General features: G+C 46.6%; 2 protein-coding genes and 1 long non-coding RNA gene across 3 annotated transcripts; all 3 read right to left on the bottom strand.

Annotated features, from left to right (window-relative positions):
• Window positions 1-6,896: 6,896 nt before the first annotated feature.
• LOC131282190 (protein Gawky-like) lies at window positions 6,897-12,532 on the bottom strand. The gene is made up of 7 exons (XM_058311596.1): window positions 10,196-12,532; window positions 9,706-10,092; window positions 8,703-9,247; window positions 8,487-8,622; window positions 7,884-8,381; window positions 7,189-7,543; window positions 6,897-7,084 (listed from the first exon to the last, which is right to left on the bottom strand). The coding sequence occupies exons 1-7, from the start codon at window positions 12,443-12,445 to the stop codon at window positions 6,948-6,950; spliced, it is 4,308 nt and encodes a 1,435-aa protein (XP_058167579.1). The 5' UTR covers window positions 12,446-12,532; the 3' UTR covers window positions 6,897-6,947.
• On the bottom strand, window positions 12,508-13,276 carry LOC131293210 (uncharacterized). The gene is made up of 2 exons (XM_058321289.1): window positions 12,608-13,276; window positions 12,508-12,573 (listed from the first exon to the last, which is right to left on the bottom strand). Exons 1-2 carry the CDS (start codon window positions 13,274-13,276, stop codon window positions 12,508-12,510), a joined length of 735 nt encoding a protein of 244 aa, XP_058177272.1.
• A 279-nt stretch (window positions 13,277-13,555) lies between these two features.
• Window positions 13,556-16,208, bottom strand: LOC131281351 (uncharacterized). The gene is made up of 3 exons (XR_009188653.1): window positions 15,849-16,208; window positions 14,845-14,918; window positions 13,556-14,762 (listed from the first exon to the last, which is right to left on the bottom strand). It is a non-coding gene; the product is annotated as an uncharacterized LOC131281351 (long non-coding RNA).
• Window positions 16,209-18,035: the final 1,827 nt, after the last annotated feature.

Raw genomic sequence — 18,035 nt, 5'->3', positions numbered from 1 at the left:
TGTATTTCATATTGAAATTAATTTTCAAATTTACCGTTGTAAACCAACAACAGCTATCAATATATTGAATGAGTGCATTTGTCCTGTTTTTATAACTTTTACCACCAACGTTACTCTTCACAATCTCTTGTTTAACGGATTACCAACGATTTGGCGCAACTTGAACACTCGAATAATCACACAGCCTCGTTCTTACATCTTAGCCTGTGTTCGCATACAGATTAATGGTGGCCAAATTGATACTTAATTTTTTTTAAACCTATGGTCGCAAATTGGTTCATATTCGTAACTTTTTCTAATCAATTTATATGCAAGTGTGTGAGTGTATGTGTCTGTGTCTGTGTGCATGAGTACCCTTGGAGTCATTGTGCCATTGTACTTTCTCTCTTCAAGAGCCCACATCCTTTCGCGAAAATTAACTCATATAAATCAATGCCTTATTAGATTCTTTTGCTTCTGTCAATCTGACTATTGCACTAGAAATAATTGTTTGGATCACGCATCAGGAATCGATGGATCATTTAGTACTAGGGAACTGATAATTGTTCTTGTTCTCGGTTCTCGGTTATGTTTTAATTAAGCTTACTTTCGCTATCGTCACTGAACAACACACAACTGAGCCTCTTTAATTGTTTGGCACAGATGCTGCAGCTAACCAAATGATCTTTTTCTACCGCCCTTGACCTCTTTTCTACCGTACACGTCGTACCCGATCTCGCTCACGAAAGTCACAAGTTCAATTTAAAAGGAGACATATAATAAATACATACATATATTTGACGTTCATCAGATGTTTGGGGAGGGTTTAAATGGTTGTTCTTGTTTCTTTTTTGTTTGTTTCTTCAACAGCTTTCAAGAAGTTTAACATCACCGCAACGCTGGAAGACAAAACAAATCAGAGATCGCGTTGTTGCGCACAAGGAGTCCAAGGATCTCGGACGAAGTTTCGAACACAAGTCTCGGTGGCTACATGCAAGTACACATTAGGAGAGATGGATAGTGAAATGGATAATACCCTTCCGACTCCAAGGGAAGTCTCCATGGATTCGACCGAAATCCTCTGCAAAAGTTGAGCATTTACGCGTTTTTCCTGTTCTGGGTTGTTTGGCCTGTCGGCACGTTTAATTTCTCTGTTAAAATCTGAAGGCAGAATATGAAATACTACCAATGAAGACTGTTTGCAATTTACGTTTTTTCACATTAGAACTTGTGTGTGTTTTTTTTTTCTATGACAGGACGCCGTTTGTTATATCACAATTTTATCATCAGCTAGTTTCAACCCAAACATGTCGGATCACCTGTAGTATCCCACTACATTCTCTTCTTTGTCGTTTCAAAAGGACGAGAGATTTTGTATGCATTTGGGATTAATTTTGTTTTCCTTTCCGTCGTGTGTTCCGTATGTTAAGTGATTTTCATCTTTTTTATTAACATGGTTTCTAGTGCCATTAATTTGAGATGCTGTTTTTAGACTGATATCTCCTGTTTTGATTTCTATTTTTTTATTTTATTCAGTTACTCTCGTCAATTACTGCTTGTTTGATCGATTATAATTCATTCACAGGGACCGGGTGGGCAAAATGGTGGATCATAGCATAATTTGTTTGCCTTATTACACTAGGGATCAATACATTTAAGCACAGATAGAAAACGATGGATACGGTTGCTTTGATAAATCACTTTCTGATTCGCTATAACTGCGAATACAAACGCATCTCCCGGCGCTACATTTTTTGTGCTGGTCAGTTTGCCAACTTCGTTTCGAGCAAATCCTTAATTTTCTTTGTTCTTGGTTCACTTGGCTCACTTAGTTGCCATATTTCAATGTGTTACAATTTCTTGGGTTGTTCTTTCAAAAGTAATTTCTAGCGGACTGTTATGTGCGGTGTGTTATATGGCTTAACAAATTTCGCTTCACTGGAGCTCGGTGCGGGTTATTGAAAATGACGCAAATATACGGATATCGTACGCAGTTTAAGTTATAATCCTCGGAAACTACTTAACAAACTGACATCAAAGGGAGTAACTGTGTTTACTTGATTGATTGCTGGAGCCCTGCCGAGAGTATTGTTGTGTGATTGATGATGCATCCGGATCCGGAGCAATTCTTAGAGGGACCATTATTAGGCAAAAACAACCACCTAGAATGGCATTGCTTGCGTTTGTGTTATTAAGGATATTAAGATATCATGGTTAACCGGAAAACCTAACCTAGGGTTCAGCCTTCGAACCGATCGCTGTGCATGAACCGAAATCAAATACATGAAACAATTCGCTTTGGTAAGTGGAAGTTTTCTCTCAGTTTGTGTTTTCTTTTTTTTGTTTAATACAGTTTATACGCTTTTTCATGTATAGGCACTTCTTACATTGCTTTGCCGGCTAGAAAAAATAAGATTAAGTCGAAACATTACACTACATGAGAATGATAGGATTTCTTGGCGCGGTACCGATTTCTATCCCAGTTGCAGTATTCTTTTGTCTTGGCTTTATTTGCTGAGATATTTTTTCTTTCATTTTAAACAAAGCTCAAATCAGGACCTCCGCCTCACTGTAATTGAGAGCCGGCACATGTGTAGATACCACCCAGATCAACCCACACAATCGTGGAATTGGTGGTGAGGAAGCAAAAAGAATTACGGAATGCAACTATCTAACATACTTTTATGAGGCTATATGTCCTTTTTAACCGATACCTATAATAGCAGGTGTATTGGAAGGTGACGGATACCCCGAACAACCATCTTGATTGCAACAAAAACAAGCAAAAATGTGTCCATTGCCATTCTCGCTCTGTCTAATCGTAGCGAAATACAAACCAGCAATTTTGTAAACCGCGCCTGATGGCAAAATAACTATTTCCATAATTTTTGAACGTTATTCAAAAGGACGACATGGTGACGCTCGGACGCCAACCTACACGCCTATCTATGGCAATCACAGACGCAAACTACAAGCACACAGACACACACACACACATTGGTCACTATTTTGCTGCATTTCAAACTCAATTCCTGCACTTCAAAGCAAGCACAAGGGAATGGTGATCCTACGAATGGTTTGTACAATGTGCCGAGTGATTATTTAACGGGACAAGAATTTGAAGGATCAAACTCTAAGCACTTAGAATGCATTGTAAAAAAAAACAAAATGAGCAATAGACGGAAGAGTAAGAAGCAGCGAGAACTTATCTTATAATTAGAAATTCCAGTTTTCATTTGAGTCAATACCCTTCCTTCAGGTTGGCAGGAAGTTTTATTATCCGACACACTCACACAATATTTTTACTAGGAACAAATAAAGAAGAGGTTACGATACCCTGCGCCCGATGTCTCCTATTTTCGCGGCCACATGCCTCTCAAGCATACCCACACATACACACGCACATACATACAAATACATAACCGTTGTCCTTCCCTTCTCGGCGCAAATATTACTAACAATACTCTGTTGATTAGCCCCTAATCACTCACGTTCCACGCCGGTACCTTCAGTTTTCAAATAATCTTTATCATATCCATCACCTAACAAAATGGCTTCATTTTCAAATCGCTAAACTCGAGCGCTTCCGCAGGTTGGGTTTAGTTATTGTTAAGTCTCATCTGTTACCAACAAGAAACGCCTTTTCCCTTTTGGTTTTGGTTTTGTTGTGTTCTCCATTTTTCGTTGCATAGTAAATACCTATGAGTTTAATTTCATTCCGTACATATTTCGAGTGGCTACAAGCAGTGGAGCACCACCGGAACACACGGCATGCAATAGTTATGCGTTTCAATGCTAACGAAAAAAAAACTGTCCTTATGCAAGAGCGATGGCCAGATATCTACAACCTTCATCGTTTGATTATGCTCCTAGGAAATCTTTTTCGGTAGCTCCTGCTAGTACCTTTGCATTAAATCGCATCGCAAATGTACATTTTATTGTTTAAATTATCAACTGTATGTTTTTTCTTATGTCTTTCCAGTACATTTTGGTTTCTGTTACGCATCATATCATGTTTTGAAGAACAAAATAGAACACAGTGAAAGCTTTCTACGATTCCTCGGTAATGTTTGTCACTTTCTTGCACATTTTCATATATCAGCTGAGGATCCCATTTTCAATTCGTCTGCTTTTTCAACCTGCCATGACAAAACTACTTTGATCGTGCATGCAGTAGGCATTTTCATTACTTGACTATGTCATTTATCTTCATCCCTGCTCAAAAATAATAACTTCTATAAAAAAAAACAAACGCAAACAAAGTTCAAGAGCTTAAACACAAACTTCAAAAATAAAAATTACCAAAACACAAACAGAACTAGCACCTGATCTGTAGGATCGAGCCACACGCAGCTAGCCATAACTGAAATGCACCATGACCTATAATTGCCATCAGTTTAGTAGCGCGCACACACACACACAGCTGCCAGGTGTAAGGAAAGCAACAGGTCTTCTTCGTTGGAATAGTCAGTATATTAGTATATAATCGTAGTATAAAAGTAACACGTTTCATCCGCTCAGGATTGCCTTTTCCCTCGTTCTAGTAGTTTTTAATAATGCATTGCTTGTTCCGTTCTAGGAACGGAAAAAACCAAAAAATTGTACGTCCTTCGCATTCGTACCGGATAGAATTGGGCGGTTCTACTGATGATGGTGGTGATTGGTAGTGGCACGGTAACGACACGCGCATCTACGACGGCAACAACACGCGACACACACGCGTGCGATACCGGTAGTGTGGTTTTTCTTTCCACACTTTTGTTTACGCGTTTTCTTCCTCATGACTAAAGGTTTGTAGAGTTTTTTTTTGTTTTTTTTTACGTTTTGTTTTGTAATTAGATTTTTCTATTTTTTGTGTTTTTTTGGTTTCTTTTCTTGCTACTACGTACGTTACTTTAGTTTTCTTCCTTCTCTTAAACTAAGTCCTTACGCATGCTAGGGGGTATGTGATTTACGACCTCACACCGGGTCGGGTCAGTATTGTTTTTTAAATTTACTTTATCTAATCATAATTTGCTTTGTTTGGCTGAGTTTGTCTCTGTCTCTGTACGCCATCATCGTCCCCTTTGATGAAACAGCCGATTCTAGAAGCGTCATAAAAAGGAAATGTTTTTTGTTGTTTTGATATATGCATATATGCTTATATATATGTATATATATGTATGTTTTTCTTTTCATATTTTCCACAGCTCATTCGCATTCCACCTTCACTAATTCACTATCCGGCCGCATACATGCTGCCCGCTCCGCTTCATCCTTTCGCGCCCTAACTGAACCTAGTTCCATGATGAATTAGTAAGAAAAGGAGAGAGGATAGGGAGCTGGGGCATGGAAAGGGCCCATGTGGATGGAGACAATTTACGTAAAAACAAAATTACTTACGAAAGAAAATGCTAAATATCTATTCTGTATATATAAATCGGGTACTCCATAACTTCCAGCGTATAACATTATTAGCTTTCGATTTCATTTGTAGCACACTTTCGTTTGTTGTTTTTTTTTATTCTTATTCACTATTTTCCATTTTTATTCACCTCATGAGCTGGGAGAAGAATCTGTTTTTTTTTTGTTTTTTGGTCACATATATTCTCCCGCGCTACTTTCACCGCCGAGGGGGCGGCGGCTCGGCTGACACTTTGCTTAATGCTTCTATTTTACAAGTCTTCGTAGAGATTTTCTCATGACGGCGCGTGGAAGGAGAATGTCACTCACACACACACACACGCATGGGATGGGTGGTGGGGAAGATTTGTATTTTCCAAACAAACAAACAAAATCGTTTATAAACGTAACATGATTTTCCTCCCTTGGTTTCAATGCTTTTTGCTAGAACTAGATCTTTCTCTTTGACTTGAAATGTATCATGTGGGCACGAGTAACTTTTTTCCTACGTGGATTGCATTGTTTATGTTACGCCATTCGTTCATCATTTTTTTGTTGTAGTTTTCTTTAAGAGTAGACATTTTCGACATGTTTTCTTGTTTCATTTTTCGTTTTTTTTTTGCTAAACGTATTTTATGTTTCGCATTCATCAAGTTATTTTACTCACACCGTTCTCATCTCAAATATATATAATATATAATATATTATTTAAATTGTATAAGATTACATTTTTACTGTTTAAAAAAATGATAAAAACATTCACAACACCTTAATACTACGCCAGACGCGAAACCGCTGACTTTCAAAAGACACTTTTTAGATTTCTTTTTTTTTGCTTTTGTTCACAAAATTCTCGATGCACACACATACGACGCACACGGTTGCCAATTCATTTTTTCCGTTTCTCGCCTGCTTATCCTGCATCGTCGGCCCCCCGAGGCCGGGTCAAAATCAGCTATCATCAGTAGGTGTCTACATGTGTGCGCCACAGAAAGATCGTCGGTTTGCGGATGTGACTTCATGTTGCTATGCTGTTTTACCTCCTACAAACCTACTTTAAACCTTCATTACCGTCGAAGGGAATGAAAAGGGGACAAACGAAGAGCGCCACATTAGTACAAAGCAAAACGAATGAACCAGGGGAGGAGAAGCACAATTAGAGAATCTTGTTTTTTTTCTTCATCTCTCAACGCAATAAAAAAATGTTGGGCCACAGTGGAAAACTAAACTTTTATAATAACAGTTACATGTCAACTTACCTTATAAGCTACCCTAAGAGAATTGTATTACTTTGTATTAATGTTTCCGCAGTTGCTTCTCTTTGTTTTGGGATGTGTCATTTGCATTCATCACGCAGGACGCATGTGTGCGTGTGGCTGCGAAGGAGCTGGGCTCCTTTGATTCCGTACGTATCACCTCCGTGCATGGATGCATTTTTAAAACTGTGTTGAGAGGTGGTGGTGGTGGTGGTGTGTTTACTGTCAGCAGTGACAGTGGTTCTCCCTACGAAACTGGTGCATCCACCCTGCTGCAGCCTCCTAGCAGGGTGGATCGACGGCCAGTTCCGATCAGTGTCGTCGCATTCATCAGTTCAGCTCTGTGCCGAGCAGGCTCTCCGGTAGCAGTGAGTTGAGGTTCGCTGGTGTGCCCCGGTCGCCGTCGAGCGGCGTCCACATGCTGGGACCGGCATTGCTCGAGCTCCAGGCATTCGAGCTCCAGGCATCTTTACAGGAGAAGACAAGAAGAGAAAAATTCGGGAGAACCGAATGTAGGTTTCGAAAATTAAAGTCTTGCATCTGTTTGTTTTTCCTTTAATTTTCTACTCACCGGAAACGACTGAATTCGAACGACCAACCGTCCCTTGCGATTGGGCAGCGGCGTTAAGGCGCCAGTTTTGTCCACCTCCACCTCCACCACCGTTGCCACCACCGGTCAGTCCGTTCGACATACCATTGGTGGCGCTGCCAAGGTGCGGCAGGATGAACTGCACGTCACTCTCGGTAGGAATTTCCGCGCAAATCGTCGTGTTGCCGAGCGGACAGTTGTTCAGCGCCAGCTGTGCCTTCTGTGCTTCCTCTCGGCTAGAGTATTTACATAGGGCGATGCCGTGGTTCAGGTACAGCTGGAAGTTTACCAGTGGACCATGCTGCATGCACAGTGTGCGCAGTGTTGAGCCATCGATCTGGAAGCAGATTTTTTTTTTGTTTTGAAACGGAATGATGTTGTAGATGAAGTAACTAAGTATAGAAGATCCTATAGGTAACCCTATAGAACTTACAATGTCAACATCAATGCTTTAAAATTTATTTTAAATCCAATCATCGATGTTATTATCTTTAATTTAACTGTTTTAACCAAACCTATATAGAATCTTTAACGCGTCGAGTCTACGCGAACATAAAATGACGCGGTATGAGATTCTTGTGTACTTTTTGTATGGGACTTTGACGAGACGTGCCGAGAAAGATAACAGATGGCGTCGTTGTCTCATGATGACCACTATATTTTCCATTTATACGTACTTGTGCGGTCAGATTTTTGAGCATAATCCACGTCGACGACCAGCTGCCGGCTGATGCAGCACCACTGTTCCACGAGCTGCCACCTTGGGTGCTGGGGGTGTTCCATCCGTTGGCGTCCAGTTTGCTGCCGGGCGGCTTTCCAAGCCCTCCCATCATGCTGCCGCGACCCTTGCTGCCGCCACCCGCACTACCACCAAGCGAAGTGTCCCACAGGTCAGCCGGGGGCATCGTCGGTGTACCGGAGTCCTGCCACGGATTCTTCTGCACCTTTGCACCGTAGTTGCCAGCCTGCACGCCACCTCCACCGGACCCACCGGACGGATTGAAGCTCCAAGTCGACTCGGTGGGGGACGATTTACTGTTGACATTTGAGGCACTGCTGCTCGAACCGCCACCGAACAGGTTGGACTCTTTTGCGGCAGCGATTGACAGCGGGTTGCGCGCCACACTTCCGGGGGTGATCGTTGGGTCGTCCTCAATGCGAGTCGCCTGAGTGCCCTGTAAGTCGAAGGGAAAAAGAAATGCCGTTGTAATGTTTCCAATCTAGCCTGTTGTGTTCGGTGAAACTCAGTTTCATGAAAATGAAAGTAGTTCAATCCTTACCTTCCATGGTTTGCCTGGTTCAAACTCTGGCACCAAGTCACTAAAAGCATCATTACTACCCGGCCAGTCCTTGCTATCTTGCGTACTCGAATCTGGCCAACCGTCACCCAAATTGCTGCGCCCATTGGACCATGTGCTGAAACGAGAAATAATGTTTCTAGTACAGTCGACCTGTGTGTAATCGATTCACGGTAATGCCCCGCACTCGCTACCTACCCATCATCAATGCCCGACCCAGACTGACCCGACTTCGAGCTAGCCCCGGGTGCCCGCACAAAATCGGCCAAGTCCGAACCGTCCTTGTCAACTCCGCTCGGGGTGGTAACGCTCGTTGCCGGTAGCTTCCACTGTTGCAGCCGCGACTGCTGACTAGTGCTCCCGGTCGATGGGAAGGGATTGCCGCCGTCCTTCAACGCCATATCGGCGAAGCTGCCCGGTAGCCCGGCGAGATCGGATGGCGTGCGGAAGAGATCGTTGCCCGGGTGTCCACCACCGGCTCCACCAAGGTTTGCTGCGTTCAAGCTGCCCGGATGCGCCAGCTGCTGCTGGTGCTGATGCTGTTGCTGCTGCTGTTGCTGTTGTTGTTGCTGCTGTTGCTGCTGTTGTTGTTGCTGTTTCAGGTAGTTGGCCTGCTGCATGCTGATCTGATTCTGCAGATTGGCAATCTGCGATTTGAGCTTGTTGACGGCGATCGACATATACTGGGCCCCGTTTACACCGCCACCGGTGCGCGCCAAGTTGTTCTGCATCACATTCAATTGCTGGACGTGTGAGATGAGCGAAAACAAATGAGCATGATTATGACCATAGGGTGTCTTACAGAACACATTCAATGCTTTTCAATGGTCAACGTATAGGAAAGGGCATTTGTACAAACTGCATAATACAATCATATTTATTTGCAAGTACCTCGGAAGCCCAATGACGGAATATAACATGAAAATTTTTCTATCACAATAAATGAGAATAGCGTTGCATGATCGCATTACCATAATAGCATGGTCTAGAGATCAGGACTCGGCAAAGTCCGGCCCGTCAACTGATTTTATCCAGTCCGTAAGAGAATGTAAATCCTTCGTCCAAAAAACCCAGCTCAATGTTAATCACTTTTGTTCACGCTTTTCTTCCCAATGAAGATTAGAATTGTTGAACGAGGTATGTTGTAAGTTGAAAAAACAAAATCAAATCACGCTTGGATAAGAGAAGTGGATTAGCTTACCTTAATATGGGTTAGCAGTTGGTTCAACAACATGAGCGTCTGGGGCGCAAGCGGTTGGTTGAGGATCTGATGCTCCAGGTAGCCGTTCTGCACGGCCAGCTGAATCTGCTGCACCAGCACGCGCAGCTGATGGCTGGTGATTTGTGGCGACTGCGCGTTCGGTTGGTTTAGGCCAACGAGCCCGCCTGCACCGGCACCTCCACCACCCTGTTGCTGCCCAGCGCCAAAGGCGCCTCCCGGTGGCCCACCGGCCGGTCCACCGTTTCCGCCCGCACCGTGGCCGCCACCGAACTTCATGCTGTTAAAGGAACCTCCGCCGCCGCCAGCTGGACCGCCGTTACCGGGTCCAAACACTCCGCCGGCCCCTCCGAGACTGTTTTGATTGTTCTGCGAAACGAAAAGCGATGGAAAGAAAAATGAAGTATGATTTAATTATTTTACGACAGATAGGTAGGTCAGATCGGTGCGGTAGGTCAGATCGCTCACTAACCTGCTGGAATGCCATCGGACCAACGCCCGCTGCGGCTGCCGCGAATCGTCCACTAACTCCTCCGCCACCGCCTCCTCCACCGCCACCGGCACCAACGAACTGATCCTGGCCGGCACCGAAACCACCGTGATTGTCAACCGGCCGGCGTAGCGGCCATTCGTTGCCACTGTTGCGGTACAGTGTCTCGAGCGACTCGTCCATGTTCATGTTCGTCACGCGGAGCACCGTCTCGACGTCCTCCTTTTTGAAGCCTAGCTCGCACAGATGGTGGTACTGCTTGCTGGCGCGGATGTACTCGACCGGGTTCATCTTGTTGCCGCCACCGCCATTCGGTGGGAGTTTGTTCTGTGGCGGCATGCCCCAGTCCGAGCTGTTGCCCATGTCGGGCGCGCCTCCACCTACTCCACCATCGTTCCAGCCCGTCGACGAGACCGACGGCATCTTGGGTTTTCCGGCCCAGCTGTTTCCGTTGCCGCCGGTCGCATCGTTCCAGAGCGAGTTACCACCCATGCCGCCGCCAACACCTGGCCTGTCGTCGCCCCACTGGCCTCCTCCGCCGGAAGATACATCGTCGGCACCCCAATTGCCACCGCCACCGCCACGGCCCACACCCAGTGCGGCGGCCGCTGCTGCCGCGGGGTTCTGACCCCACAGACTTTCCGGTTTCATCGGGCCACCGGCTCCACCGGTTCCACCGCCCATACGCCCGACCAAACCACCCTGATTGCCCGGCAGATTGCCGACGGGTCCGCCCATCGAGTTGTTCCGGTGCAGCGGATTGCGGCCCATTCCAGCACCGCCGCCGTCCACCCCACCCGGTCCGTTGTCCTTCCAGCCTGACACGTTCGCCGAGGTTTGCCGCTGGAGCGCATTCGCCCCCCAGAGGGCCGTTCCGTCGTCCATGTTTTTGCGTCGCACCACCGGCGGCGGGCCGCCACCAGCCGTCGGATCATCCCAGCCGGAACCGCCCAGTTTACCACCGCCCACGCCCACTGCACCGTTGTTGACCACGGAACCAGCGAGCGGGTTCGAGGGCCACTGGCCGGCGCCACCGTTGCCTCCGCCGACACCGGCACCCGCTCCGGTGGGTGTGCCGGGAGTAGTCGCCCCGGTCGGTGGCATCTTCTGCTGCATGCTCGCCATCTGATGCTGATCCCAGAGGCCGACGTTTCCATTCAGCCGTCCAGAGATGCCACGCGGATCACCTCGAATTTCGCGGTTGCTATCCATCGCGCTGGCGATGCGCATGTTGCGCATATCGATACCAGTGGGATCGAGCCCACCAGCGGCGGCCACTGCCGGATTACGGACATCGGCGCCCGCACCACCCCAAGCATTGCCACCACCGGCACCGGCACCGACTCCACCGGCTCCACCGCCCCACTCGTTATCCTTCTTCAGCCCTTGGCCGGCCACGTTGGGTCCCATTGCACCCGGGCCGCCTGTGCCCCACATGCCACCGGTACCTGGGCCCGTACCACCACCACCACCGGCGTTCCACGGACCCGGTTGTTGCCCGGGTTGCTGCTGACCAGGGGCCGCCTGCTGCCCAGGACCGGGTCCACCCAGGCCCACGCCCGGCGGTTGGTCGCGAAGACCTCCCGGCCCTCCTGGACCAGCGCCTCCCATGGCGGACGATGCGCCGTTCCACACGTTGCCCGGTTCGTTCGCTTCATCGTCCTCGCCCCACGTCCCGCCATAGTTGTTTGCCGGACCCCACGGGGTCTTCTGCACCGGCGGTTGCTGCTGCGGCAGTTGACCACCGTTGCGCAGGTTCGCCTCCCACAGCTCCGTGCCCGTGTTCGTCTTCCACATGGGAATGCCGGCCGTCGGGCCGCTGGTGGCACTGTTTGGGTCCGTCTTACCGCTCGGCTCCGGCGACGCCGGCACGTCCCACTGCGTGTCCTGGTCGACGTTCTCCGAGCCCCACCCGTCCTGGGCGAACAACGCCTCGCGCATCGAGTTCAACTGCTCCAGCTGATTTTTAGCCGCACTCGATTGTACTACGGCTGCTGCAGCAGCCCCCGCGGCGCCTACTGCTCCTCCTTCCTGTGCAGCGGCAGCAACCGCTCCACCAACCACTGCTCCGGTTGGTTGCTCCGGTTGTTGCGCGCCCGCAACGTTGGCACTATTGGTTGCTCCTCCTCCTCCAGCTTGGCCAGATGGTACCGCTACACCCCCTCCTCCTTGCGGGACATTCTGTGCACCGATGCCAGATCCATTCCAAGCGCCTCCTCCCTCCGGCCCCATTCCACCGGGGACTCCAACGCCCGGATTCACGGAAGATGATGTGGCGGAAGAGGACGTCGGCTTCACTGGCTGTTGAACACCTCCTGCTCCACCATTCTGCTGCTGCTGCTGTTGTTGAACTCCACCGGCTGCTCCACCCCATGCACTCGCAGGTCCTCCCACCTGTTGCTGCTGCTGCTGCTGTGGTCCCCCTGCATTCTGGCCAGCTCCAGTGCCACTGGCACCCCCGATCGCACCCCAGGAACCCCCGGACGGGTTGGTTGCTGGTGTTCCCCACGCACTGGTACCATTGTTGATCGTTTCTTCACCACCACCACGTAGTCGCATTCGTACACCGGCTGGAACACCCCCTCCTTCCTTCCATCGCTTCGTGATACGGATCAGCTCGTCGATTTTTATGTACTCGGAGGACTCGCTTAATGACTGCATTTCTTTCGTCGGCAACATCATCAAACTGTGTGCAGTAGCCGCCGCCACCTGTCGGCCGCCGTGAGTCGTAGTGGTAATAGTAGTAGTAGTAGTAGTATCACTGTTATCATGCTTCTCCCCCTCCACGGTCTGTTGCTTGCATTTGGAATTCTTACTGCCTACAATTTGGTCATCCTCTACGACATATTCATCCTCCACCGTCTCTCGCTGCACCATCTGCGCCATGACTGCTTCCTTCCTCACTTCCTTCGCCCCCGCTTCTACGCTACGGTTAGTTTTGTTTACAGCTATCAGGTAATCAGATAAATCACAATTCTTATTCACAGTGTCATTTTCGTTACTCTTCTTCTGCCGCTTCGACCCCTCTTCCTCGCCTACCACCGTCTGGCTTACGCCGGCCATCATAGTTTTGAACACTATGGTACTATGATGACGATGAGGACGACGATGATGATCGTGACGCGTTCTTATGGCAACTCCACTCGCTTCTCTGTTTCGCTGCTGCTACCTGCCTAATTATGGTATTGATGATGTAGAGATGATTGTTGTCGTTGCGATTCTGCCTCCACTCGATGCCCCGCGACAACGGCTTTGTGATGGTCGGTTTTTCGCTTCCTTTATGACAACGGCCCAATAGTGGACTCGAGCTGCTGCTGCTGCTGCTGCTGCTGGTCCCCGGTGGGTCCTTCGTTCCCGTCGCCACTGACTGGGAACTGATGGAACTTAAACTGCTGAATCTTTGCCCCTTTCCGGTGTTTCTTCTTCTGTGCGTCCGGTAAGGAACACTGGCACATAATACGAGCTTGAAACGGGATACTTTTGCTCTGCTCTCCCGTCCGTTTTCAAATTTCGCTACACAAATACACTGCTGCTTCTCCCGACCGTTTTCGCACCACCGCACACCAATCGATCCGCCAACAAGTACTTAGGTAGTAGGTAGAGAGAGGTTGCCGTTGCGAACAACAATCCCTGATTGTGTGATTTCAGACTCTTAGATCGATTGTAGTGTTTTTGCAGTGTGGTAGGTAGGTAAGGAAGGTAGGTAGTAATCGCAATAGTAGCTAGGTGCCACAGAAGTAGCGACGCCGAATGATGTGTGTGTGTGTGTACTTGGGTAAATCTATGGGGAGTTGGTGTTGTACGTTACACTACTCCTTATGTTTCCACCAACGAACGACCTCTTTTCTTTTACTTTCGTCGCTAAAATAGTGATCTTTCGTTCAGTGCCGTCCACAATTATGCCAAATGATTTGCTTCTTCTTCGTTTATGGTACTTTAAGTAAATTCATAAAAGCGTATTCAGACTTGTTGGTGAAGTAGTGTTGCTGAGTAATTGGACACAACACAGCACAACAGTTATTGCTACTCTTGTTTTCACTATATACTACTGCTGGGTGGCTGGTAGACGTAGTAGTAGACCTAGTAGGTGTAGTAGTTATAGCGGTAGTAATAGTAGTTCGTAGTAGTATTGGTGGTAGTGTGTACTCTTCTAGTAGTAAGATCAATCCGCAGTGCCTACTGCTGCTAAAGCGTTTGCAATCACGCGTGTTCAACACAACACAACAACAAGACGACAAGAAAGTTGGCAAAATACTGCTAGGAATCAGTTTAATCTATTGGAGTTGGTTTTGGTTGACTTTCGTGGGTGAATTTCTTCTTCCTTCTTCCGTGCTTAGTTTCGTAATGAAGGTTTTTTTCCCTTCTTCAGTAAGGAAGATTTCGCTTCTTGAACACTTATTGTAAAGTTTTTGTTTTGTGCGTCCGCTATCTCGCTTGGATGCTGTGCTACAGCGCTGACGCCTCTTCGAATAATGGTGGTGCTTTTGCTTAGTGCTTTTATCACTTTCGATTCGATTTTGTCGACTGGATTCTTGCTTTATACTGTTTCCTGGATGGATTGCAAAGCAGGAAAAAGAAGGGGAGTGTTAGATGCGTTACCACGTCCAAAATCGTGTGCAAGTACTACTTACATTAGATTCTTTGACAGTTTTTATACTTTAAAGTTATCGTTGAGTTCAACGCACCAGAGGATATGAAACAATATCTGGAAAAAGCGGGGAAAAGAAAACATATTAAATCGGATGCGACATGTTTCTTTTGGAAATTTTTCGAATTATATTGAGATAAGAAAACATGGTGAACATTATCACTTGCAGTTGGATATACAGTCTACCTTCATATTCATATCCTTATTCAAAGCTCCCTTGCGAAGCGAAATTATTTCCACTGGATATCCAAAAACAACTACTGCTAATCCTCCCACCGATAAGCAATATGGAATTACTTAGTCTACAAGATTTCGACCAACGAAACCGTCTCTCAGAAACGGTTGCATTATAAAGCGTTTATTATCACTTAGCTATCTTATCGTACACGAAACCCCTTCTCTGGGAGTATCATTTGGGCCTACTACTCCAGAATCAATCAATTATCTAACAACCGTAGAGGTAAGCTTTTACATTTGCAGCCGTTAGGAAACGCGGTTGGCTCTAAATTAAACCGTACTGGTTTAATTTTGGCTGTAATGGATGCGGTTCACGATGACCTTACCATACACTAGTAGTGGATGACTAGCGACTCTGCACTGGAGAGGCTCATAATTTGTACGTTCAAATAATCTTTTCCTTGTATCACAAATCGCACCAACGCCGATGTGTTGGCTGTGGGAATGATAAGAAATGAAGCAGCGTAACTTTGCTGAGAGAGCGGTGCTTGTATAGAGATCGGTGCCTGTTATCAGCACAAATGAGATATAAGACTGATTTTATTTCGCTTTTGGCTATCTTTTCCCAGAAGCAACCTCAACTATATTCCTCTGGGCATTATTTGTCCACAGAGGGAAAATTGTTTCGCAGAGTTAAAATCTGTAGTAGTTTTTATTCTTCCCTAAATAAAGTATGCAACTCCCAACCTGTAACAGTTCACGTTTAGCGCTCGTGCTCAAGAATATTTTACAGGTTTGTTTTCTACTTACCGTTTTACGAGAGATGTGCTTGTGTGCTGTTGTGTACTTGAGCTCGTTGCAATGAGTGTTGTGCTTGGCAGAAAAAGCAAACTGGTTCGACTTATTTGCTGGAGATCGTGGTATAGTCAAGCGCAGAAGAAGTGCTTGTGCTGCGGATGCTGCTACTGATTTGCTGCTGCTGCTTTGATAACTACTTCTGATACTGGGATCCTTACTGTGGCTGCGCCGGCGCTCAAACAGGCTACACTCTATTCGGTGGTTGCGTTGAAGCAAAGTTGCAGCGTTTGACGCACTTGAAGCAGGTTTGTTTTCACTTTGCTAACACTATCATGATATTGTCACGATCACGACGATTATGGAGCTACTGGCATAACGTAGCTCCTATCCGCATGCGGTACTACTTGTTTTTTTTCTTCAGCAAATATACCACTTTAGCTCCTTTCACCCCAAAGAACCAGCCTACTCTTTCATTCTTTCGCAATGGCTCGATGAATCGATTGGTGTTTCTCCGTTTGTGAATTGATGATAAATCAATCAATTTGACCAGGTCGTCTCCTTAACTTCTTGTCTTATCGCTGGGTATGGGTTGTCTTGTCTTACTTGCAGTATCTTTGCACTATTCGTTCGTAGTATTTCGATACGCGTTTTGCTGCACTACGCTCCCGAAAGTTCGGACCCGTGTTTATTTCGTACGTTTTCTGATTATTTTTCGTTGATACCGAACGTGGCCGAACGTTATGGTATGTTTGCAATCAAAACTTAATTCCGGTACGGGTATCTGTATGTGCGCGCGCTGTGAAGTTCACAAAAGCAATAGCAGCTAAACAGGTAGAGAGTGAACTGGTATGGTGTTTGGTTGGATGGTAGGATAAGCCGTTTTGCTGTCAGTTTTAACCGCTTGTTACTTGGCCGAATCACAACACCCCGAACAGCACCACCCGATCGTCCCTTATTTGTCTTCGTCTAAACGCACTTATGGGTTAGGTTTGTAATGGCTTGATTGTTTTCTTTGTCCGCCACACTTTACGCTTAAAGCAGCTAGTGTAGTTTGATTGCAACAACAACCAAACAGACACTTATTAGAACAGAATCTAACTTCGCCGTTGGATATCAGGGCAGGAGTGAGGCTCACGATCCTCTTCCGTCAAAACGGCGGGCGTATGTGTGTATTCGTCCTTTGATACCCTTTTCTTGAGACGTTCTTTTGTTTCTTTTTCTTCGCGTTTTCCACCGCTCTCGGCGCAACTGATCTTCACAAACACAGCACACTGCGATCGCACACTACCACCTAGCGCACCAGCTTCTTTACGACGTTGGCGATCTAGCGCGGCTCAATTTCTCTGCTTGCGCCGCGGAACCAATATAATCGTGGTGCAATTATGCAACCCTCCCTAGCCCGACTCGAGAACTGACAGCTGAGCGCGAGCGTGACTGAGTGTGAAACAGCGGCGTTCTGCGGAGGTCGCCGCCGGCGGGGTTCGTTTTATTATTTTTTTATCGTTGCCCCAACACAACAACGCGAACGGAACACACGCGGAGGACGGGAGGGGATTTATTCACATCACACACAAGCTTAATCACAAATCCTCGGTGTCGGTTTCCGGTCGGTTCGTTCGGCATCCACTGAAACGAATGTAGAACAGTACAGAAAAAAGTAAGTCAATGCTAAAAAGGAAGACACATGCTACGGTCATCAAGTAGAATGGTTCAACATTGAAAAATTGATATGGACTCTCCCGGTAGGGTGTCGGTGCTCCGCTATTTTTTTTTTATGTAACCGAATGCATTTATTGTAAATATATTCGGAAAACTTCGAGACCTACACATGACTTTTCCCTTATTTTGACTTTGGTTTGGTTTGAATCAATGATCGATCATTAGGAAAGGATACGCAAAAGTGATCGTATTTTGTAAGCTGCTGCTAATGGTGATTAAGTGCTGTCACCAGTTGTATCCTACTGTCGAAGATTAGAAAAGAAATTTTTGTTTTTAATTTTTACCCTCTAACCGTTAAGCCGTTTGATGCTGTTCTACTCGTCGTCAATGTGATGGCCCCGGCGCGGAGCAGTGAAGTTCCGTTGGGCCCCACGGTGCTTGAAAACACTAATGTGTATAGCATCCACATATTATTGAAATTTCTATTTTAGGGACACTTTGCATGGTTTCCGTGCGCGCGTGAATGAGAGGAAATGAATG

This window comes from Anopheles ziemanni, chromosome 2 (assembly GCF_943734765.1).
Source record: "Anopheles ziemanni chromosome 2, idAnoZiCoDA_A2_x.2, whole genome shotgun sequence".
NCBI lineage: Eukaryota > Metazoa > Arthropoda > Insecta > Diptera > Culicidae > Anopheles > Anopheles ziemanni.
Note: the sequence above shows the minus strand (reverse complement) of the source record. Positions and strands in the feature narration are given on the sequence as shown.

What these genes read in the sequence shown, in the direction of transcription:
- LOC131282190 (XM_058311596.1), bottom strand. Translation starts at nt 12,445, where the DNA reads ATGGGGCCGGAGGGAGGAGGCGCTTGGAATGGATCTGGCATCGGTGCA. An exon ending in GTCCGATGGCATTCCAGCAG is followed by an intron (nt 10,093 to 10,195) that starts GTTAGTGAGCGA and finishes TTCGTTTCGCAG; the next exon opens with AACAATCAAAACAGTCTCGG. An exon ending in TTCGAATTCAGTCGTTTCCG is followed by an intron (nt 7,085 to 7,188) that starts GTGAGTAGAAAA and finishes TCTCCTGTAAAG; the next exon opens with ATGCCTGGAGCTCGAATGCC.
- LOC131293210 (XM_058321289.1), bottom strand. Translation starts at nt 13,276, where the DNA reads ATGGCCGGCGTAAGCCAGACGGTGGTAGGCGAGGAAGAGGGGTCGAAG. An exon ending in AGCAGCAGCAGCAGCAACAG is followed by an intron (nt 12,574 to 12,607) that starts GTGGGAGGACCT and finishes GGGGTGGAGCAG; the next exon opens with CCGGTGGAGTTCAACAACAG.